The following is a 24,093-nucleotide window of genomic DNA, read 5'->3' as shown; positions in this document are numbered from 1 at the left end:
GCTGGTCTGCTCCGCCCCACGTTTCAACTCTGTGCCAAAGTCAACTCATTAAAGAGCTTTAAAGTTCACACAAACACGCAACGAACACGCACACACACACGCAATACGCTAAGGAACTAGTATACGAGAAGCATGCATTATCTCCAAGTGAAGATTAGGAGTCGTGCAGAGGAGGTGAAGGTTTGACAAGTACCTTTCCTACCTTTCATCTCCTCCTCTTCTGCGTTGTTACAGCTCTCCGTCGAGCCCTGTCAAAAGCCAAACACAGACACACACACACGGAACAAGGGGAACACAATAACTTGGTGAAACGTTTTGGAAATTGTAAAAAATAAAAAGGTCACGTTTCTTCTCCTCAGACGGACACACAGATGGATACGTGAACGAGGACACGACCAGCTCACGCAGCCGCAGAAGGAGACACAGAGTAAGTTTTATTTAGGAGAACAAGAACTATTTTAAACTAATCGAGGGGGTCGAGAGTGGGGGGTTTAGGGGCCTCGAATTCGACAGTCTTCCTATTAATTTATATTAGAGGGGGGCCCATGTGAGGTTTGTTGCCCCGGGCCCCTCGAATTTCTGTTGACGGGCCTGACTATTGTAATAATCGATGGGAAGAACAACTTTTTTTAGTTTATAAAAGCATAAACTGTTTACATTTGGCAACCATAACACAAGATTAATATTTAAAGTGGCGTTTCTTGGGTGTATACGATGTTTTTATACAAATATTCAAAGATTAATGAATCCAAAAAGACAATAACACTTGGTTTTATGCTAAATATACAGTGATTCTGGTCTCTAGCGCCCCCTGCAGGTGCGAGCGGTGGCTGTCGTGACGATGAGGGAGGGGCTTACCTTGGTGCCGTCAGCTGGGTTGTGCACAACGGTTGTCTGGGCTTCCTGAGGAGGGGAGGCAGGAGACACTTTACCATGCAGGGAAGGGATGCACACACAGGGAATAGGGCCAGGGAATACCCGCTACGGTATTCCATGACGTCACACACACAGACAGACAGTGCGCTGACGAAAACGTATACAGTACAAATGTGGCTGACGAGTGGCGTCTTTAGGCTGACGACGGGGAGGTAGAGAACTTTAACGTCTCAGTTCAATCACACGTAACATCTGAAGTGTGAACCGGACGGAGGAGGAGCAATTGCGTTTCGATTCATTCACTTTTGTGTTTTTTGTTTTGCCTGGAATGTTTTACAGTGTCTTCACGGAGTAAGAACCAGCAATTGATACTTTGCAGCTGATATCGTCAACGTTCCCTAGCGGCGTGATGCTAACTGTAGGCTCTGCTCTGTCTGACGCTTTGTTATTCAAGTTAGCGTTTAGTCTGAGCTTCGCGTTTTAGCGCAATCTGACGAGAAAGAACGGAGTTAAGCTGAAACTACAACAGGTGACATGATTTGTAAGTGTCTCGCACATAAAATTACAATGATAAGCTAGCTAGCGTTAGCCAAAAGTCACTCTTAGCGTTTTTTTTGTTGGATTTTCAGAAGCCTGTGATCAATACTAGCCTTGTTGCCATCTTGTTTAGGTGTTTTGATTTCCATTTTGTTTTGATTTTTCTTGAGTTTTCAGACAATATTACAATTTTTTGGGCAGTGTGGGCTAATGTTTGCGTTGTTTCTCCATGGTAACTTCTAAACATTCCTTCTTAGACGTACAGACAGAATGCCCCCAGAGCGATGCCACTGCAAAGTATCACGATTCCAGGAAAAACAAAATATCAATCTACAGAACAGACCCTCCGTGAGAAAAGTTTTAGGCCAGACTTTCTCTACTACGGCACAAAATCCTCCAGAATCCCAATAAGCTTCGTGCACAACAGCGCCCCCTGCCTCACTGTTAGCGTCACTACTCCCTGCCCAGTTTTATTTTGATGAAGTTTTTGCCGAGTTACGCTAAAATGAATAAATATTTAAAAGATAAGGCAGTGGACAGGGAGTTGCAGGTGGGTCAGGGGTCAGAGGTCAGAGGGTTAGGGTCAGTGGACAGGGATGTTAAACACTAATAAACACAAATAAAATTAATACTTCACCGGAGGAAACTTCTGTGTTTTGAAAGAGACATGTTTGCGTCTCAATGCTAAAGCTAATGCTAATTTTGAGGCTTAACGTATTAAAACAACAACACAAACTGAAGTATTTTACATATAACAATAACTGAGCAGCCTTCTTTTTGTAATTAATTTGAATTTTAATCGGTAGTTTATTTTATTTTATTTAAAAGTGGCTTAGTTTTGCGACACAGTGCGCTCGCTAGCATGCGGCTGTGCACGGAGCCTATTCCTGTGGCAGTTCATCATCATATGTATTTTTTTCTCTTCTTGAGCCGTATTAAAAATCACGTCCGACGACTTGTCATTGCTCTTCCTCAGTCATGATTCTCTCAAAACAGAATTTGGCAGAAAACAGCTCCGTGAGACACTAGCAGCTGTCCACATCCCACCAGTGTTCATCAGATTCAAAGCACAGCCAAAAAGTGAAGAGTGGACGAGCAAACAGCCTGACGCTTGAACCGCTATTCTCAGGATGTGTTTGAATGTATACACAGGCAGGTTTTTGTATACAATGCTCAAATTTGTGTTGTCTTTTTACCCAATCCCACCTTTTTGTTTTTGTTTTGGTAAATCGTTACAGGCTGCGTGCTCATAAAATCACTTTTGAATTTACGGTCTCATTACAGCTCGTGCTTTACCCAGGAATCATTTCATTTCCAAGATCAGTTAAAAAGGCGCTATATTACACAAAATGGACTCTTGTGAGCTTTAAGCCGCGTTATAATGTCGTTAACTCCGCAAAAAACAGACCTGGAGTTGTGTTTTGTTTCATTCACACGTGTTTCAGTAGCTGTTTATTAGCATTTTGAGCTTTGGAGCCACTTTGTGATGTCATGAAGTGGTAGTTTACAAGTTAATAGGTCCTTTTACCTTTAGTTTAGTAGAGATTGGCAGTTCCAGAAATGATCCAAATGATTCTAGTGAAGGTGCGTGGAGTTTGAAAACACACTGGAGCACTTCCTGTATTACCACATGATGACATCACGAGGAACAGAGTGGGGTTTTTTTTCAGTTTGAGAGAAAAACTCAGCCTAAATATGCAGGGTTTGTGTGTTCCAGCTGAAACGATCCAAATGATTCACAGAAAGAAACACAGAAAACACAGTGGAACACTTCCTGTATTACCAATTGATGACATCACAAAGTGGAACATAGCGTTTTCAGCCTAAATACGCAGGATTTGTGTGTTAAACATGTGCGAATGAAACAAAAAAACACAACTCCAGGTTTGTCTGTGACGAGGAAACGACATTAGAACAGATCAGAAAACAGCGCAACGTGGCAAAATTTCAAGGACTTTTTTTAATCCCCTCCATTCAGAAGATTTAAATCATTAATCGCCATGGCAACGCTGCTAATTTGGGATCATCCAGCGCGCGCCGGGGCCCAGTCACCGGGACGTGATTGAGGTGTCTGCTGGCTGAGCGCAAATGAAAGCCATTCCTCCTCCTCGGTCGTCAGAGCGGCAGACCGAGCGGATTTGTAAACACGTCAACGAGAGGTCTGGGTAAAACACGAGCCCACACGGAGACCGCCGCAATCACCCAGCGCTGTGCCGTTTAACAAGTCATCAAAAAAAAAAAAAAAGAAACACCTCCAGCGGGTTACGTTTGTGTTAAAACAGAAGCAGATAGGCAGAGAATGGAAAGTGTGGTGGTGTCACAAAGCACAGACTAAAAGAAATAAGTAAATAAATAAAATATAAACTCACAAACTGAAAAAATGGGCGAAAAGGTCAAGAGGGTGACAGAAGTGGGTGAAATGGAGCTCAGTTAAAGCAGAAACCAAACAAAGATGAGGTACCATTGGAGCTGACGATGACATGCTGCTGTCTTTGGTGCTGCTGCTGCTTACTACACTGTTTTTACTGTTGTTTCCCTGCGACTGAGGCAAAGAAACACAACGTAAAACAGGGCCCCCCGCCGCTCCTGGAGACGAAGGGGGTGGGGGGGGGGGCGGAGTCGGCGGGCCAATGCAAACCTGAGGGGCCACATTCAAATCGGATTGCGCTAGGAGCTAGGAGCAGTGGACAAATAAAACTAGCATAGCCTAAGTGGTTCAGTTAATTGACCGGGGTAATTATGAGACAGCTACAGCGAACATAACTTTGGTCTGAGTCAGTGCATGCAGTGAAAATACATTTTATTGTGGTTTGAAAATTAAAAAAAATAACAGAAACGACTTAGCTACTTGCAGTACTACCATCTGGGTTAAGAAGATGGGGCGGGGCAGGGGCGGCGCCAGGTATTTCTGAAAGGAGAAGCTATGGGGGGGGGGGGGCTAATTAACATGTTAATTTAGCGCACGGGCGTCAAACACATTTTCTCCGAGGGCCACATCAGGAAAATGGTCGCTCTCAAATGACCAGATGTAACATAAAATAATTGTAACTACTTTTTTTAACTTGTTCATGAACTTTCTGTATTTATTACTTAATCAGTTTCTAAATATTGCACATGTATTTCAATAGATGTAGAAAATAATGGCTTAAAACTTGCTATCTCCTGATAAACTGACATTTTAAGACAGTCATACCTTTCATATACTTTGTTGTGGACCGCGTAAAATGACACGGCGGGCCACATTTGGCTCGTGGGCCTCGAGTTTGACACATGTGGTTTAGAGCTTTTGATGCTCTCCGCCCCTACCATGTTTTAGTCGCTGTTTTAAACCAGTTAAAATGTAGTTAGCCCCTGTAGCGATTCATAAAAAAACTAATATGAATTTTAAAAAGTGTTTTGTTAGTCTCATTTTAAACACTTAATAGTTGCCATTTGATTTTTTTTTGTCATGATTGGATGTGTTAAGAATAAGAAAATGGGGCAATGGGGCAAAAGTCTTTAGGGGGAGCTATAGGGGGACCACTGGCCGAGCCCCCCCGCTGGCACCGGCCCTGTCCATGGGTTTGTGTGTCGAAACTTTTGACTGGAAGTGTAGATTTAAACAGCACCAGGGAAACGTTTGGATACTCCCTCTAATTCAGTGTTTTTTTTTCTTTATTTTTACTACTTTTCAACATTTTAGATACGCAAGACATCAAATATATAAAGCAAGACGTATGGAATTGTGTAGCGTAAGTTAAAAAGGTCTACTAAATATTTGTCGACAAAGCAAAGAGGATTTGAATATAAAAAAATAGTAGATTTATTTAACGTTTTTCATTTCTACGTAATTCCATATATCTTACTTAATATAGTAGACGCCGTGTGTGTATATAAAACGTAGAAAGTAGATAAAATAAAGAAAAAAAAACAGTGAATAAGAGGATGCGTCCAAACTTTTTGTAGTCCTCATTTCAAAGTGTTTCACATGCTGCCAAAAAAACAAAACAACAAAAAAAACAAAACAACAAAACTACAATAGCCAAATGTAATTAAAAAGAGGTAATATATTTTTACACCGGAGAAGTATATCCTTCGGTGCGCTAAAAATAACAACAAAAAAAATCCCATATTTGTTGAAATGAAGCAGCAGAAATAGACTGCGTTCTGTGGACCTGGTTTCACATCAATCCAAAGAAGATTTGTTCAATATCGCTGGACTAAAATAACAAAAGGATTGCGGCTTAAGCTCGGCAAATATGTTAGAAAACGGGCGACTGGAGCCAAGTTTCTAAACTAGGTAGCAAAGCAGCGAGCGTGGCCTAGTGTGGCTCGTGTGGTTTAAAGAGCTATGTACAGTATGTGTTGTATGCGGTAGAACCAAACCACTTTCGCAGCTTAACAAAAGTGCTGAGTTCAACTGTGGATCTCTCATATCAAACAGCCTCTTAAGCCTTTAATTTAATTATAACTGCACAAAGTGGTTAATGTGAGCGAGCCATAGCTGGAAAAGTAGAGACGGGAATTTGAGTTGGTTGAGCAGGTGACCAAGACAGGCTTCAACAGCGGGATGCTCCAAATAAATCATAAAAAGGAACAATTAAAAATCAATGTGTGACTGTTACATACGCTCCCAGGTAAAAGTTTGGACATACCAGCTCAGGCAGTGTGTTTTTATGTTTTATTTTTAGATTTTAGATACATACGGAAGACATCAAACATATGAAGTAAGATATGTGGAGTTATGTAGCGAGAAAAGAACGTTTTTCGACAATGCAAAGGGCAGAAAATTTAGCGATTTGAATCTGAATTACAAAAAAAAATAGTAGAATTATTTAACTGTTTTTCTGCTGCGTAATTCCATTTATCTTACATTATATATTTGATGTCTTCTGTGTGTTTATAAAGCATAGACTGTATATACAAACGGACAAAGCTAACCCGCTAGCCGCCGCCGCGTTACAAACAGGAAGTGATCATGATTGCACTTCCAGCTCCATCGACTCTGGCTCCGATTCACTTTCTATTGAAAAACCGTCGCCTCTCTCTCTGTAACTGCTGCTGTCTGACTTGTAATTTTGGCCTTAAATGTCCGTTTTTAACCCGCTCTACATGATCCGAGGGCCATATCTTGAAAAAATATTCGACTCAGAGGGCCACAGACCAGTGATAAATACAAATACAGTGGATAATTCAGATGGGTGCACTTAACATACTTTAAATAAGGCTTGAAATATTAATATTAGGTCTGTTTGACAATGGAATGTGATGTTATTTGGGTTATATTGGTAGAAATACTCAAATTTGTCGTAAAAAACGTACTGATTATGATCAATTGGGCCAGTCCAGCTGAAGTTCGGTCAATAAAAAAATCAGTCTGAGGGCCATAGTTTCCATAAAAATCAAGATATGAACATTAATAAGGTGCTTTCTTTCCCGCTACCATTAGTAATAGGTTTGATTGACACTGTGCTAAGAAAAGGGGGCGTTACCTTCGCCACCTTTGCTCCCGATTGGCTCTTTGGTTGCTATGATACTCGTGGGCGGAATTCCTAAGACGCAACTCGGCTAAAACTTTGCCGCTATAACCGCTAGCCTCGATGAACTTCATTTGACGCCGCGGGTGACGCCACGCTCGCTCGGTCCATTTCTTTATACGGTCTGCGCTAAAAAGTAGTAAAAAATAAAGGAAAGAATAACACAGAACGAGATGGCGTGTCCAAAGTTTTGACTGGTGGTGTATATCAAGTGCTGTCTGCTGTTTATTCAGCCTGAGACGCCAGGCCAAACGTCAACTCCTGAGAATGAGCGATGATAAATATGATATGACTGGAGGAAAGATTAGTTTGGGTTTAAAATATATGGTTGGGGTTTTTTTTAGGGCATAAGGAGATACTGGAGATGTTGGATGGAGTTGGGGGGAAAAGGGGGAGGAAACTGAAACTGAAACAGATGATGTGTAAAAAAAAAAGCACCTCTGCCAACCGAGTAACACGAGAAAAAACAGGGGGGAGTAAAGACGAGCGAACAAAAACGTCAGCCGATCTCACCATTAAACAAACACTTGAGCTGGACTTCCTTTTCTGACAGACGCCAATGAAGAGGAGGCAAAATAATCATAGAAAAAAAAAACAAGGAACTGATCAAACGTGTAGGTATAAGTGCAAGCAGTGTTCTGTGGGTTCCAAGCACATCGGGAAAATCCAGACACAAACAAGTACCGGTATTAGCTGTTAAAATGCCGGTGAATTTTGATTTTCTTTCGTTAAAATAGTCTCACGTTTGGTAGTGCTTGAAACCCTATAAGAATAAATAAATAATAATAAAAACTGCACATGCTTTGAACATAAAAAGGGGTTAATATTTTTGGAGCTACACTGCTGGCTGGTCATTTTTCCCCATTAGATTCTTGACATTTTGTTTCGAAATTCCTCAAAATGTCTCGTCACTGCATGCACGGACACTGCGTAAACTCGTAAAGCAAAAGGTAAAACTAAATACGTCATGTACTTTTGTGTTTTTGCAGCAACTCTTGTTTGGATTTCGGGGTTTACAAGAAGAGACCTGCGGTTGTATTTCGCTGATCTTTATGTTGAATGTTAAAAAGGGAAGTAGTTGTTAGGAGAGAAGTTTAAAGATGATAGATTAGATTGACAGGAGAGAAGAGGAGAGACGACAAACGGGAGAAGAGAGAGACTTACCTTCACGCCATCGGACTTTTTGTTTAGTAAAGTTTTGCAAGCTGTAACAAAAATGGAAATTAGTGAGGTAGAAATCTGGATGTATAAAATATAAAGAGTTCATTTGCAAAAACAGCTACGTTCCATTTAAAAAAGTTATCGGAAGCTTGTGTTTTCTTTTAGTAAAGTAAGATTTTCAAAAGCCAAACTGCTGTTACAATATTATTCCATCCCTTCTTGATAAAAAACACTAATATATTGAGAATAAAATGGTAAGAAAAACACATTTAACCCTAAGCCTAACCCTAATTTTTCAAAACTGAGATCCGTTTTTGCTGCTGAACCACTAATATTTCCATTCACCAACAGTAAAAAAACCCCACACAGCTCAAATCCAGGTACATTTCTCATTCGTATTCTAATAAAAGTATTTAAAAGTACTGAGCGTTGACATCTTACCTGCCAATTAAAGCAGAAAGCGGGACAGTGAAAGACAATAAGAGACATTTATTACCGAAATCACTTGAGTAACAGCTGGTATCATGCAATGACCAGGTCTCATTAACATGTCCAGCATGCAGCATCCACTTTGAAGCTTCACTACGGGATTTGCGAGACTTTTAAAAAAAATTTATAGGTGTAGTATGCAACTTTTCTCGTGGAGGGTCCGCTACCTTTGTCTGGAGAAGTTATGGCATTGCCCGAAACGGTGATGGTGACGACAGAGAACACGGCTCAGGGAAAAGCCTCTTGCAAACGTCTCTTTTGGATGAGAGGAAGGTGGAGCGTAGACTGTTAATATAAATGGACATAGCTAAACGTGCTAGCTGCTACGTTCCAAATAGGAAGTGAGCATGTACGCGCTCCTGGCTTCGTCCATTCTGGCTCCAATTCACTTTACATTATAAAACCATGTCCCCTCTCTGTACCTGCTGCTGTCAGACTCGTCGTTTTGGTCTTAAATGTTCGTTTTAACCCGCTCTACGTGATCATCGTGTTTTTATTTTGCTACTTTGTCCACAAATCAAGATATGAACATTAATAACAGACGAATCAGGCGCCTTCTTTACCCGAGGTCACTCCCGCTACAGTTAGCAACAGGTTTGATTGACAGCGTTTCTAAGAGCCCGCTCCCGGCTAAACCAACAGGGTGCGGGCGAGAAGGGGCGTTACCTTTGAACGACCTCACTCCGGATTGGCTCTTTGGTTGCTATGATACTCATGGTTGTGATTCCTAATATGCAACTTGTCTTTAGATTCGCCGCGATAACTGCTCTTGCCTCGATGAGCTTCATTTTCTTTACACAGTTTATGCTCTGAACACACGTGAACCTGAAAAAAACACTGAACTCTACAAAATACTGTGAAGTCTTTGTCAAAATTGTTCATATATTTTTACACTTCTAAGGGGACACGTTATTAAATAATGTAATAGTCGTATTGCGGCTATAAACAGAAGATTTAGAGTAGACAGAGATAAAACTATTTTTCCTATGATCACGGAATTTTTATTTAGCATTTTATTAATTGTTCCCCTAAATCTACTCTCTGTATATTTAATAAAAAGAAAAAAAATGACAAGTAAGCGACGTCACAAGGCCAAGCTGGAGAAGCGAAGAGAGTCCACTCCACCAGTATGCACGCTTTTCGAATTTAATTTCTTTAAGCGATAAAAACAGTTGTAGTTGAATAAAAACAAGAGAAATATGTTTAAGATCATTGTGCGGAACATTCCAGCCAAAGCAATAACAGAGGTGCAGGCCCCCCACCAGAAAACTTACATAACGCAGTAGTTTTTTAGTAGAAAAAAACTATTTCGGGGGAGTATCTTACATATTTAGAGACTGTGCTAACGTCGCTAATGCTAGAGTTTGTCACGCTGGATTTTTTTAAATGGAAAATGTCATTAGTCAAACCAAAACAACAGAGCAAGCAGATCATAAAATCCACCCTGCGCATTCAGCTCCCCATGCACTATACATCCACCTTAAAAACACATGCTCGGATCACTAACGGTAGAAGAAGTAGCAGTTAGCACAGGCAGACTCGAAAAGAAACCAAACTCAGAGGGATGCATTTCAGAGTGCGACACTGTCTGGATACCGCTGTGTTTGTTTTGTCGAATTAAAGGTTAAGACTATTATCCACAGCGGTGATGATATGCGAGCTGGCGTTAGAGCGGGCCAGGTGGCAGCTGCGGTAACTTAGACAAGAGGTCACGGGGTCATGCCACGTGTCGGCTAAATGTCCCCGGCGTTGGATGCTGAAAATTAAACAGGTCGTTCTCTCAAGAGGAGCGCTCGTATACAGTCACGCCTCGGTAATCGAAAGGTCAGGAGTGGGGAGATTGTGCGGTTATTGGTTTATTTATATATGTATATTGGTGGGGTTTTTACGTTTGGGGCGGCAGGCAGCAGGCTTATGGATGGGCTACAGTTGGGGCGTGGGGTTTACGGCTGGGTACGTGCCAATGGAGCTCAACGGTCCCGCTCCTTTGCCCTTTTCCTCGTGCTCTGTAAGAACAATTCCCATCTATTTTTCCCCATAGACTTTCAGATTGTAGACGTTTCAAAGCGCGTAAGGAGCTAATCAGCATCGAAACGTTTAATTTAATCACTTTATAAACAGCAATTTTGGAAAGAATTTTAGGTTTCTACGCAGCTTTTCTTTACATTTCAAAATATTTCACGTGTTCGGAAAGTCTATAGAAATAAATCAATGGGAAATTTTCCATCAGACCCCGAAATGGCTTTAATTTAACGATGAGCGGGATTGTTGAGCTCCGCAGCCCCCAGTGTGGGCTTGGCTGGCAGTTGGCAGTACGTAGCTCCGCCCCCCTGTAGCAGACGTACCTTCCTGAGCCATAGCGGCAGTGCTGGTGGTAGCGGCAGGGCTGGTGTGCTGCCGTCCCACTAATGGACAGAGAGGGATTGGATGTGTATTCTTAGCTGGGACCAGAGACACTATAGCCTAAAGTTTACAAGTATCTGTGTTTTTTTTGTTTTTTTTACAAGTTTAAATGCACTCTTTAACCTTTAACCTCTTTAATGTTATAATTTACTGGTTGAATCTCTTTTTCCAGTCCACAAAAGCAGAGTGAGATCAGAGGAAATTACGCTTATATTGATGAAAATGCACAGCGACCATGAAGTGAACACGTTTTAAAGGTTCCATATTACACAAAAATGGACTCTTGTGAGTGTCTTTAAGTCATGTTATAATGTTATCTGCTCAAAAACAGACCTGGAGTTGTGCGTTTGTTTCATTCACACATGCGTTATTAGTCCGTCTACATCCCCAAAGCTCTAAATCAGGAGCGTCAAAAGGGCCACATCAACAAAATGGCCGCTCTCGAAGGGCCAGATGTAACAAACTGTAAGATAAATGTCACTAAATGCAACCAAATTTAATGTCAAATAAATGCAGCTACTTTTGAATCTTGTTAATTAACCGTTTCTATATTTATTACCTTATTATTCAAGTTACAAATACTGCAGATGGATTTGCATAGATATGAAAAAATGGCTGTTTAACTGTGTATCTAATGATAAACTGACATATTAAAACAGTTAAAAATATTAAAATATGCACCATAAAAACACAACTCCAGGTTTGTTTGTGACGAGGAAACGACATTATAATAACATAGATCATAAAACGGCGTGATACGGGCACTTTAACGACTCGCTAACTCGCTAAACCTTCCTCCAACCTTCTTATAATGCAGTTCAGAGCTTGGGTTTGTCTGCCATCTCTAGTCTAAATCCACTCTGACCACAGGAGTCACTCAGCCTTACTCGGAGTACACACACACATAACATTATTTCATTAGACTGGCAGGACAGGGGCCAGCCCGCAAATTGGGTGTTCAATCAACATGCACTCCATTTAGGTGATCAAACTGCTTACAAGATGGAAATCCAAGCCAAAGTCACTAAGAGGGAAAAACTTAACTGAAGACAGCGCAGATAATCTAATGCGAACTAGGATGGAAATGCGTTTTTATAACCTGTTAAGTGATTCATAAAGTAGTTGTACACGCTAAGAAAAAGCAGGTTGGCTATCGTGATCTGTCAGAAGACAACAACACTCTATAAAATGTATTTATTTAGGGATTACGACAATAAAAATAACTCAATATCTCATTTGTTTGTTGAATTTTGAAACGGGAACTTTTAATACAAGGTCCACGCAATAGTTTTTTGTTTTTTCTGCTTCCTAAAACTGTAAAATACATTTGCGAAACTGGATATTTTGGTGCCGCTAATGCACTAATCGGGTGAAAAACTTTTAAACTCACACCTGTTCCTGTTTTTAATGTTTTAAATAGACCTGTGCAGTTGTGCGTTTTGTCTTTGTTTGTATTGTTCTGCATTTTAAACAGTACTATGTAAAATGACCTTCGTAAGCTGTTTCCTTTCAGGGCTTTTCACACATATCTGCTTCCTGTTTTCTCATAACAACCTTTTTTTTTTACTTCTTCTAAACTTCTTAACTTACAAACTGCATTCGTTAACCTCCACATACATAAATGCGCTTTTTCCAACCACTAGTAACATCTACGTTCACTTTGGTTTAATTTTTTAGCAACGACAAATGAAAAGTGCACAAGACGGTAGACGGATCTTAAAGAGATACTCACCTGAGAAGTTTCTGGACACCAGCATCGTAGTGAGAATCGCTCCCTGGAGAAGAAAGATTTAAAATTATTTACTTTCCAAATACCACATGTGTACGTCTTATTTCACCAGACTTACTTTTAACTTTCGCCTTGCGTTGAATTTGCGTAAACACTCCACAGTCTCTTGGCGGTGCATCATGGAGGCCACGGTGGAGCGTTGCTGTGGATAAAAAGTCATGTTATAATGAATGTTCTTAAAATGTTCTCACAGTAAAAAGTCATCTGCGTTCAGGGTAGTTCTGAGATGTTGAAGTTCTGAACGCTCTGAACTGTAGACTGTACATATAAACGGACATAGCTAACGTGCTAGCCGCCGCGTTCCAAATACGAATTGAGCCTGGGCGCGTTTCCAGCTCCAGTGACTCTGACTCCAATTCAATTTACTTTGGAATTGTCGCTCCTCTTTCTGTACCTGCTGCCATCAGACTCGTCATTTTGGTCTTAAATGTTCGTATTAACCCGCTCTACACAATCCTGGTGTTTTTATTTCACTATTGTGTCTGTAAATCAAGATATGAACATTAATAACAGACGATTAAGGCGCCTTCTTCCTCCAAGGTTGCTCCTGTTAGCGTTAGCAACAGCTTTGATCGCTAAGCGCCCGTTCTCCGCTAAACCAACAGGATGCAGGCGAGAGGAGGCGTTGCCTTCAACAGCCTCGCTCCGGATTGGCTCTTTGGTTGCTATGATACTCGCGATCGGAATTCTTAATATGCAACTCGGCTCCAAATTAGCCGCTATAACTGCTAGCGTTGATTAGCTTCGTTTGACTGGAGCTGAACGCTCTGGGTGACGTCACACTCACTTAGTCCACTTCTTTAACACTGAACCCTACAAAATCCTGTAAAATTATAGTCGAAATTGTTTGTAAATTTTTACATTTCTAAGGAGACGCGTTATTAAATAAAGTAACAGTCGTACGTGTGGCTATAAAGTGAAGAAGAGTAGACAGAGAGAGCAGGACTGTGCCGTTAAAATGAGCGAATTTTAACCATATTATAGTTGTTTCCTTCTCATTTACTCTCTCAAAGTTGTTTTTGGAATGATTCTTACATCTTTAATTGCTTATTTTCAAGACGCCATTTTGTAATTCCCGTTTTCACCACCACCTGCGCACGCCCACTGTGACATACACACTTCGTTCTACAATTTTATTTTCTTAAATCTGTGACACTCGTAGGATTCAGAAGCGTCACGTAGTCATTTTTAGTACAAATGGCGTGCGGTTATCCATAGGGGGCGCCGACAGCTACACGACGTCAGCTCCCATCGGACACCGCAGTTTTCTAACCCGGACGTCAGCGGATTTGTTTGTTTTATTAAGTCGTTTTAGAAGAATATTGCGATCTAAAATGTGCAAATTATAACATGATGATGCACGGCGGTAAAATTATAAGTATATAGCGGACGCAAGCACGATAGGTCTTCTTTAATAAAGCCGTGTAGCAGCGTTTGGCAGCAGTTCTGAGCGTAAACAGCGGACAGGTGTGACTTACGCAGACCCAGGGGTGCTTCAGAGCCTGGTCGGCGGTGATCCTTTTGGCGGGGTTGATCGTCAGCATCTGGTTGATCAGATTCTTGGCTTCTGGGGTCACAGTGTCCCACTCCGGAGATGGAAACTAAACAGAAGGCAAAACGATAAAGACGGAGCCACTATTGATAACTCTGCAGCTGCCGTCATCAACATTCCCTGGGGGTGTGATGCTAATTGAAGGCACTGCTCTGTCTGAAGAGATGTTACTCAAGTTAGACTTTAATCTGAGGTTTATTTGAGCACAAAGAACTGACAGATGAGCTGATTTGTGCTGTTAAATAAGTCTCTCACACATAAAATTACAGTCACAAGCTAGCTAGCATTAGCCAACAGTTTTTTATTTAGTCACTCTCTTTTTGTTGGAAGTCAAACACCTAAATAGGAACATTAACCTTCATGTTGATCATAAGCTCCTGAAAATGTGCTGTTTAAATCAATTTCGTATTTTTTGTGCTGTTAAACAAGTCTCACACATAACATTACAGTCACAAGCTAGCTAGCATTAGCCAACAGTTTTCAGTTACTCTTGTTATTTTTGTTGAAAACCAAACTCCTAAACAGGACCATGAACACTCATATTAATCCCAGTCTTCTAAAAATGTGCTGTTTAAATCAATTTTTTTGTATTTTTTGTGCTGTTAAACAAGTCTCTCTCACATAAATTTACAGTCAGAAGCTAGCTAGCATTAGCCAACAGTTTTTTATTTAGTCACTCTCCCCTTTTTGTTGGAAATCAAACACCTAAACAGGACCATGAACACTTGTATTGATCACAAGCTCCTGAAAATGTGTTGTTTAAATGCATTTAGGTTTTTTTTTCCTTGAGTTTTCAGACTTATCTTAAAACTTGTTTGGTAGTTATTGCTAATGTGCGCATTGTGTCACTGCAAAGTATCAGTTCTGTTTCTTGCAATATGCGATAATGTCCGTGCAAACCCTCAGTCGTCCAGGTAGGTTCCATCGCAAAAGAAAATTGAATTAAGTCTACTGGACACAAGTTTTTAAGAGTGAACACAGAGCTTCTTCAGTTCTGACAAAAAATCTGGAAGTTACCACCTTAATATCTGTTCCTTAACTTAAACGTGTCCAAACTTTTTGCAATGAGGGCCAGATTCGGTGAGGTGAAAAGCTGCGGGGGCCGAACATTCACTCTGATCTTTCTTTGAACCATTAATATTAAATGCACATGAACTATTTAATTATTTTTTTGCTTTTTATTGCAACTGGCTTTCACCTTTCAAAAACAAAATGAACTATACACAGATTATAAATATGAAAAAGTGAACATTTAATCTGTGGTTTTGATTATCACAATAAAATTAACTCACTGAGATTTTCAAATTTATTCACCAAACAAACTGAGACTGGACTGAAACTGAGATCTGGACTGTAGTAAATCGGCCCGGTCTGGCTCAAAGACGGCGCTTTGGACGCGCAAAACGTCACGGAGGCGAGTCAGTCTTGTCCTCGCACGGTTCTTGTTAAAGTTCATAACCGAGAACTAAACAAACTCAGCATTTTCTGCGCAAATGTTCGAATTTCTTTAAACCTGTCGTCTTTATCCGATTGCCGTTAAAAGTCAGTGAGAGCGCGACCTCGGAGCACGGCCCGGACCTGCTGCCATCCTCGGTGAAATATAATATCGCTTGTAAATGTGTATTTTACGTTGGTCAACAGGGCAACGGGCCACACATAATTATTTTTAATCCAGAGGCTGCGGGCCAGTGGAAATTTGTACACAGACATTCAGATTATATTTAAGACAGTGACTTACAGAACCAGGTCAAAACTGAAGAACCCACTTGGATGAGCGCCTCTTTAAAACCAAATTCAATTTTCTTTCGCACGTATACGATAGGTCTTCATCATTTCAGATCTAAACCCCGTTGCCCCTCATTGCATAATAAAGGCATTTATCTGACTGGAGAATAAGTCTGTCCCCGTCGCCGATGACATTGAGGAGGTGAGCGTTAATACAAGTGCTTGTCACCATCACTTCACATCAGAGCTCATATTATGCACATTCATTAGATGCGACTGCTTTGTGCTATGGAAATTAATACGGATAATAAATTCCACTATCCCGCAGGACTATGACAGGATGTGGTAAAAACGGCCAACGGACACGGCCATGTTCTCTTTATTTATACAACAAACAATTTTATCTAATTACATGCTACTAATTCTATACTATACTGAACTCATGATCTGTTTTATTTTCATTTTAATATAACTATTCCCCTAGTACAGGCCTGTCCAAACTACGGCCCAGGGGCTAAATGCAGCCCTCAGACCAATTTTTGTTGGTCCTCACACCTCCTCCTAAACTGGCCCAATTGATCAGGAAATATTTTTACTACAAATTGAAGCGATTCTACCTCTATAACCCGAATAACGTCACATCACATTGCGACACGGACCTAAAAATAATCTTCCAAGTCTTATTAAAGGTGTAATGTCTCTGTCAAAGCCGTGTTAGCTGCACAATTTGACTCGTATCGACGCTGGTCTGTGGCCCTCTGCTTCAAATATGTTTCAGTATGTGGCACTCGGTGAAAAAAGTTTAGACATCCCTGCCCTAGTAGATGAAAGTAGAATAAACTTTACTTATTCGGAAAGAAAGTGACTGATAAAACGCCCGGCGACCTCACTGTTAGCGTCACTACTTCCTGTCCAGTTTTATCTCTGACTTTTTTTGCTCAGCCACTCGAAAATGAATAAATATTTAAAGATCAAGCAGTGACGGGGAGCTGCAGGTGGGTTAGGGGTCAGGGGTCAGAGGTCAGGGGGTTAAACAGCACAGAAAGTGTTTAGAAAAAGAGATGTTTATGTCTCAATGCTAACGCTAATGCTAATTTTGAGGCATTATAAATAGTAAAACACCACAAACTGAAGTATTCTACATATAAAAATAATCATGCAGTCCTTATTTTAATTCATTTTAATTTTTATAGGTTGTTTATTTTAGGATTTTTAAGTGACCGTTAGCTTTGAGACACAGTGAGCTAGCTAGCGAGCTGCTGAGACTATTTAGAAACGTGCTTACATCATACGCCCCGGCTTTAATTTGCTGATAGAGTTTGTGTTGGTCCTCGTCCCAGAACGGAGGGTAACCCACCAGCAAAATGTACAGGATCACCCCTGCAACAAAAAACAGTGTACGTTTGTGTTACGTAATAATAATCGGTCCGTTACGATAACATGTTTTGAGTCACGATATGTTGCTACAGAGATATGGCATCATTAAAAAGCCTGAGCTGTAAAAACATGGCAAAATAAACCAATAATTAGCTGTAGAAGTTATTGATTCTACCCTCTAAAGCTCAGATCTTACCTTATTACTGTATTTTCTTGACTATACGTTGCACTTTTTTTCAGTTTGTCCGGGGTGCGACTTATACTCAGATGCGACTTATATGTGAAATGATTAAAACATATAATTTCATCTTCGTTATTGTCGCACTGATGATCGCACGAGGACATTTATAGCTTGTGTGACAGCTACGAGGAAGCGGCTATGAGAAGCTTCATCTTCCTCTGGAGCGGGCGGAGTTTGTTCAGAAGCGACACCGAGGATGAAGAATTCAGTGGATTTATTGATTTGGAGTGAGATCCAGAGTAAAGTTGTTGCTTGTTGTAGCTGAATAAATATAAATGTGTTACGTTAGCGTTGCCTTTAAAAAGATAAAATGTCTGTTTTTGGTCTTGGATTTTGTAAAATAAATTTCCCCAAAAATGCGACTTATACTCCAGTGTTTTTTTCTTCATTATTATGCGTTTTTTGGCTGGTGCGACTTATACTCCAGAAAATACGGTACATACAAATTGCAAAAATCTCCCCACTATTGCGACGAAATTGTTCACCTGATAAATATTGACCCCTAATTAAGCCCAATTGATAAAGTGATGATTGTGACAGGCCTTATTACATACTGTACTACTTACATACTCACTATTGCAAAGAAATTGTTCACACGATAAATATCTATCCCAAAATTGACCCAAATCGATATAATTACTGTGACAGGCGCTCACCACAGGCCCATATGTCCACTGGTTTGCCATAAGGATCCTTCCTCAACACTTCTGGAGACAGATACCCCGGAGTTCCAGCAAAACCTATACAAAAAGTAAATAAATTTGAATATAGTTTCAGAGAACTGGTTGCACGTTTTGCAGTTAACCCTTACCAAACCAAGCTTGTTGGTCGCCCTGCACCTCGATGGCAAGACCGAAGTCTGCGAGCTTCACCGCTGCTCCCTTCATCTTACTGGCCAACAGCAAGTTCTCCGGCTGCAGAAGAAAACGCGGGAATTATTCAGACGGGAACAAAGGCGCATTTCAGAAACTATAAGAACTTTGGGGGTTAAATATGATTAAATTAGCTCTGTAATTGTCAATGTGCTGTCAAAATCGCAACAATTAGCGTTCAAAACATGGATATTGGCTCTTGTTCAACTCCTAAACAACGAGACAACAAACCAAGTCATTTCATTTCATTACATTTCATTAAATAAATATTGAACCTGACTGAACCGATACTGATACAAAAAATTAGCTGGATCAGGTATCGGTAGCATGATATCGTTTATGTTGACATCCTGGTTTAACTGGATGTAATAAAGACGATTTACAGGCTGATTCGGGCGACTGTGGCTCAGTTGGTAGAGCATTTTTCCACTGATCTGAAAGTTGGCGGTACAATTCCAACTCCCACAAATGAACACTGTCGTCGTGTACTTGGGCAACACACTAAACCCACCTCACCCCCGACGTCTGCGTACTGTGAATGAATAATTATAATTTAAATCTTATGAATAAGTTCCATGTTTAAAGAATTGTATTGTACTTTGTCGTCAGTAAAAACAGTGAATATTCTGGACGAGCAGGGCCGTCAACTGAAATTCGGGGGCCCGGGTAAAGAAGTCTGACATGGGCCCCCCTCTAATACAAATGAATAGAAAAACAGTTCAATTCTGGGCCCCTAAACCCCAGGACAACAGACTTCTTTGTCCCTTCTTGTGATAAAATGGCGATTCTTTGCTGACAATTATCACGATTATATAAAATGTCCCACGAATGATTATTGTCAACTCTTTTTTATCATGATAAACGATCCCTAAAAATGTCACAGCACAGTAAGTTAATTGTGTTTTAAGGAAATAACTGCCATTTTCTGTCCCTATACTCGTTTGGGTAAATATCAGGCATCGGCAGACACTTAAAGGCAAAGTATCGGTATCGGTATCAGAACTTAACCCTGGAAGAAATGTCCTATCTCTTGCATGAGCGAACGAGCCGCAGAATGTCATGTGTTCTTAGTCAGAGGGGCTCAGGGGGACACGGCAGTAGATCATATCAGGCTGTGTCAGAATTAGACTCCATCAGGAAGTACACACTCCCTCCGCGGTGAGTTCATTAGGCAAAGCTGTTCGAGTGGGTTATACACGAAGATTTCAAACTTATCCGCCAACGTTTTTGACCAGATAAAAAGGAAAAAACGTCTTCACTGTACAGGATCTTTCAGATTTGAGGACGCGTGACCCTGGTGTCGGGAGTCAAGAAGACGAGAAGACAAAAGGACAAAAGGACAAAACTAGCAGCTCAATATTTGACATGTCCTCTGGCGTTTTCAGTGGTAGAAGGTAAAAAAGTAAAAGTAGTAGGAGTAATGTACTTCTTCTAATGTAAGAATTTTTAGGTATCTGTGCTTTACTTAAGTACATTTTACAGTGGGTACTTTTTCCTTTTGCTTCACTACATTTGAGCGCAGTATCTGTACTTTCTACTCTACTACATTTTTGAACGGGACTGAAAAGTAAAAAGTACTTTTCATATGATTTGAGGGGTTATTTTTAACATGTTCGTGGAAACATCTTGACAAAAGTTTTTGAGTTCAAGCTTCGGGTTTGAGCAGAACAAAAATAAACACACAAAATTCATAAGAAAAATTAAGAAACTGATTTGTGTTTTTACTGTTGAACAAATTATGTCTCATTTTAAATCAATATTACTGCATTTTTTACTTAAACAACTTAACAAGACTTTTACTTTTTACTCTTAAAGTACATTTTTAAACGGGTACTTCAATACTTTTATTTAAGTAGATTTTTTCATGTGATACTTTTAGTTTTACCTGAGTAACTTTTAACCTCTGTATTTGTACTTTTACTTAACCAAACTGAGTACTTCTTCCACTGCTGATCATTATTGTATAAATTGAGTTGTGTATATTCTCTGATTCTGACAAATTTCCGGACACTTAACACAAAATCAAAATAATTACTAGAGTTTGAGCAGAGTTTGAGTTTTTTTTACCCTATTCCACACTTTATTTTGGATATAGGAGCGGTCAAAACTTTACACTTAAATATTGTACTACCAGAATTTAAATGAAACCATAAAATGAAAATGGGTCAGAGTGTGATCCACTGACACGTCGGCTCTGTGGAGGGCTGAATCCAGCACAATCTGCAGACTGTACATAATTTAAAATAGACATCTGTTGCATCATCGTGGGACTCTTCGCTCATTGTGATTCTCTCGATGTGCGTCGTATTTCGCCGTGACTCCTGTACTCCGGCGTCGATAGTCCCGGGCCGCGGCAGGCGAGCGGCAGAACGCGCGGGCCGATAGAGATGGATAGATGGGAGGTGGCATAATGAGTCCCTACACTGGCGCAGCAGCCGGGTGACCTCACCCCACAGTTGCCATGGCAACGCCGCCTGCCACCAGCCTCTGCCTCTCCTCTTCACTGAGTGGCCCTCCCAAGATGACAGAGAGGTCAAAGCTCTCCGAGGTACACTTTGGGACTGTTATTAGTGTGTGTTTTTTATTTTTTTCCTTCCATTTTAACACACAAGTATTTTTTTTTAGTCTGTTACTCCCACAGGAAATATAAGTTATGGTAAAGAACGGGAGTGGATGTCTGACATTTATCATTTCATTTATTTTCATTCAGCCATGCGATTTTAGTAATATATATAACAAAAATACAGTTAAGCCAACTCATGGGTGAACAGAGGCAAGAAGAAGACCCTGTATTTTAGATGCATTTGACCCATTTTGTTGAATTTCATGTAAAAAATATACACTTTTACATCCAGATTCCATTACACCGCAAAAAAAAAATGGAAAAAATGCAGCCAATGACCTTAACTACGTATGAAATGACCAGATATTACAACTAATAAACATAGTCTCTGGCAATATTTAGTTTTTTGACAGACCAGTGCAGCCAAATTCATCTAAAAAAAAGAGCTATATATATATTTGACATCGCTCCAGGTGTTCTAATGTTTAAACATCCTCACATCTTCACTTGCTTTTTTATTATTATTAGCGTAAAAAATGATGAGGAGGTCAAAAGTGCTGCAGTTTGTGCCAGGGGTGAGCAAATCCCACTGCAGGCAGAATCGTCACCGGCCTCATCTCACCCACCGACCAGCTATAAATAGCATCCGACTGCTTTCGTCACTCCTCAAAAAGCCCGGAGAAAAGGAGGATGGGGGGGTGGGGGTGGGGCAGGGGTGAGGGAGGGATGGAGTGAGGGATGGAGCGAGTGAGGTGAGAGTGTGAAAAAGAGGGGACCCGCTACACGATTACAGGCAGGCAGACAGACGCAGGTGGAAATGAGTGACGCTGATATCGAAGTTGGTGTTAGCGTCACCGCCTGACGTTGGACCTACAGCCGTTCGCCGCGTCCGTCGCTCGTAGCGGAGGAGAGCAGCAGAAAGGCTTCGGAGGGGGGGCGTTTTAGTGGGGCTTTTTGGATTTGATTTGATCTGTGAGGAAACTAAGAGACTCACCTTCAGATCCCTGTGCACAATGTCATGTTGGTGGATGTGACTGACACTCTCCAAGATCTGATTAATGCAGTGGCTGAAGGACAAAGGAAAGTCATGTTTAACTTTGGCTGCTTTACGTTTCAAGTATTTAACAGATCTGAGGCTAAATTAGCAGTTTGAGATCTCCATCCTACATAGAACTATGCATTTAAAGGTCCTATATTGTACAAAACTGACTCTTGTGAGCTTTAAGTCATGTTATAATTGTCAAAAACAGACCTGGAGTTGTGTTTTATTATTAATCTGTACATCTCCGAAGCTCAAAATGCTCTGTTCCACCTTGTGATGTCATAAAGCGGTAGTTTTTTTTCAAATTAACAGCTACGTTTTTACCTTTTATTCAGTAGAAATGGGCAATTCTTGGACTGAAATCATCCAAATGATTCTAGTGAAGGTGCATGTGGAGCACTTCCTGTATCACCGCATGACATCACAAGGTGGAACGGAGCGTTTTCTGTTTGAGATATGCGGGGTTTTGCGTGTTAAACGTGCGTAAATGAAACAAAACGCAACTCCAGGTCTGTTTGTGATGAGGAAACAACATTAAAACAGAGAGAAAACAGCGTAACAGGAGCCCTTTAAGGATCTTTGCACTATCTTTGCGCTAAAACACCCACTAAACTAAAGCCAGTGTGTGAAACGAGGGCAGGCGGGTTTCATTTATTAACGTACTTGAATTTACAGTCTCCAGCAAAGCCACGTGTTGTGAAAATGTTAAGTGGGATTTCAAAGCGACTGCCTTTTCTCAAACTCTGAAATATCTGAAATGATTTTGGCTCGTATGACGATATACTTTACCTGGCATCTGCTTCACTGTAATATTCTCTGGCAACAATGTCCTCGAAAAGCTCCCCTCCAGTCACACTGAAACACAGAAAATCAAGAAATGCTTCGTTTCTCCAAAGGGCAAACAGTAAAAGTCTGTCACATGCACCAGCAGTGGTTGGTACGGGCACTTTAATATGGCAACGCAAGTTTATTTATACAGCACAAGTCGCACACAAAGTAATTCAGCGTGTTATGTATTGGTAGTTTTAAAATACTGGAATACGAAGATGTCATACTTCCAGATGGGGGCGCAAGAGCCAGATTTCTCAATTAAATACACTGTACCAGGTTTGTCAAACACATTTTCACCGAGGGCCACATCAGCAAAGTGGTCACTCTCAAAGGGCCACATGTAAAATAAATATAAATACTTTTTTTTAACTTGTTCATTAACTGTCTCTGTATTTATTTCTTATTCAAGACACAAATATCACATATACATTTCCATAGATGTAAAAATATGACTGTGTAACTATATCTCCTGATAAACTGACATTTTAAGACAGTCAAACCTTTTAATTTATGTTGTTGAGGGCCACATAAAATGACACGGCGGGCCACATTTAGCCCGTGGGCCTTGAGTTTGACACATGTTCGAGACTATACGTCGCTCTGGAGTATAAGTCGCATCAGCCAAAAAGCCATAATAATGGAGAAAAAAACAAATATAAGTTGCATTTTTTGGGGGGAAATTTATTTTACAAAATCCGAGACCAAGAGCAGACATTTTAGATTTAAATCAAGTTATAATAATAATAATAAAATGTGGACCAACAGGCTGAATATCAGTACATCACGCTAACGTAACACATTTATATTTATTCAGCTCCATGAAGCACAGACAGAACTGAACACGTGTCTGGTTTGTTAACGTAAGATATTAACAGTTAATCAGATAAATAAAGCAGAAAAAACAAGCAACAAGTTTACTCTGGATCTCACTACAAATTCCTCACGTGGTCAAAATTGTAATATTTTTAAACATATCTTTTTTAACTTATATATTATTATTATTCAGTGTTTTATGTTGTACTTCATCGCCAAAGAAAGTTCCTAGTTTGTGAGTTGTGTTCACTGACAAAAACAATAAAAGTCTCATTCTGATTTATATATTTTAATAATTTCACATAT

At 40.3% G+C, this 24,093-nt stretch overlaps 1 protein-coding gene across 14 annotated transcripts in view; it reads right to left on the bottom strand.

Moving 5' to 3' along the window:
- Positions 1-24,093, bottom strand: part of camk2g2 (calcium/calmodulin-dependent protein kinase (CaM kinase) II gamma 2) — a 57,830-nt gene that overhangs the window by 9,430 nt on the left and 24,307 nt on the right. Inside the window, exons 5-18 of one of the 14 annotated variants that reach the window (XM_033979387.2) lie at positions 22,933-22,998; positions 22,096-22,168; positions 18,478-18,580; positions 18,323-18,406; positions 17,334-17,428; positions 14,250-14,372; positions 12,830-12,913; positions 12,715-12,757; positions 10,925-10,984; positions 8,094-8,134; positions 7,443-7,475; positions 3,875-3,949; positions 859-903; positions 194-248 (exon numbers count right to left, since the gene is read on the bottom strand). In XM_033979387.2, coding sequence (XP_033835278.1) covers positions 194-248; positions 859-903; positions 3,875-3,949; positions 7,443-7,475; positions 8,094-8,134; positions 10,925-10,984; positions 12,715-12,757; positions 12,830-12,913; positions 14,250-14,372; positions 17,334-17,428; positions 18,323-18,406; positions 18,478-18,580; positions 22,096-22,168; positions 22,933-22,998 — 980 coding nt within the window. Of the gene's footprint in view, positions 1-193; positions 249-858; positions 904-3,874; positions 3,956-7,442; positions 7,476-8,093; positions 8,135-10,924; positions 10,985-12,714; positions 12,758-12,829; positions 12,914-14,249; positions 14,373-17,333; positions 17,429-18,322; positions 18,407-18,477; positions 18,581-22,095; positions 22,169-22,932; positions 22,999-24,093 lie in introns of all 14 variants that reach the window. The other 13 variants (XM_055227382.1, XM_055227383.1, XM_055227385.1 and 10 more) reach the window with 13 other exon arrangements.

The sequence above is a fragment of the Periophthalmus magnuspinnatus genome, chromosome 15 (assembly GCF_009829125.3).
Source record: "Periophthalmus magnuspinnatus isolate fPerMag1 chromosome 15, fPerMag1.2.pri, whole genome shotgun sequence".
Taxonomy (NCBI): Eukaryota; Metazoa; Chordata; class Actinopteri; order Gobiiformes; family Gobiidae; genus Periophthalmus; species Periophthalmus magnuspinnatus.
Note: the sequence above shows the minus strand (reverse complement) of the source record. Positions and strands in the feature narration are given on the sequence as shown.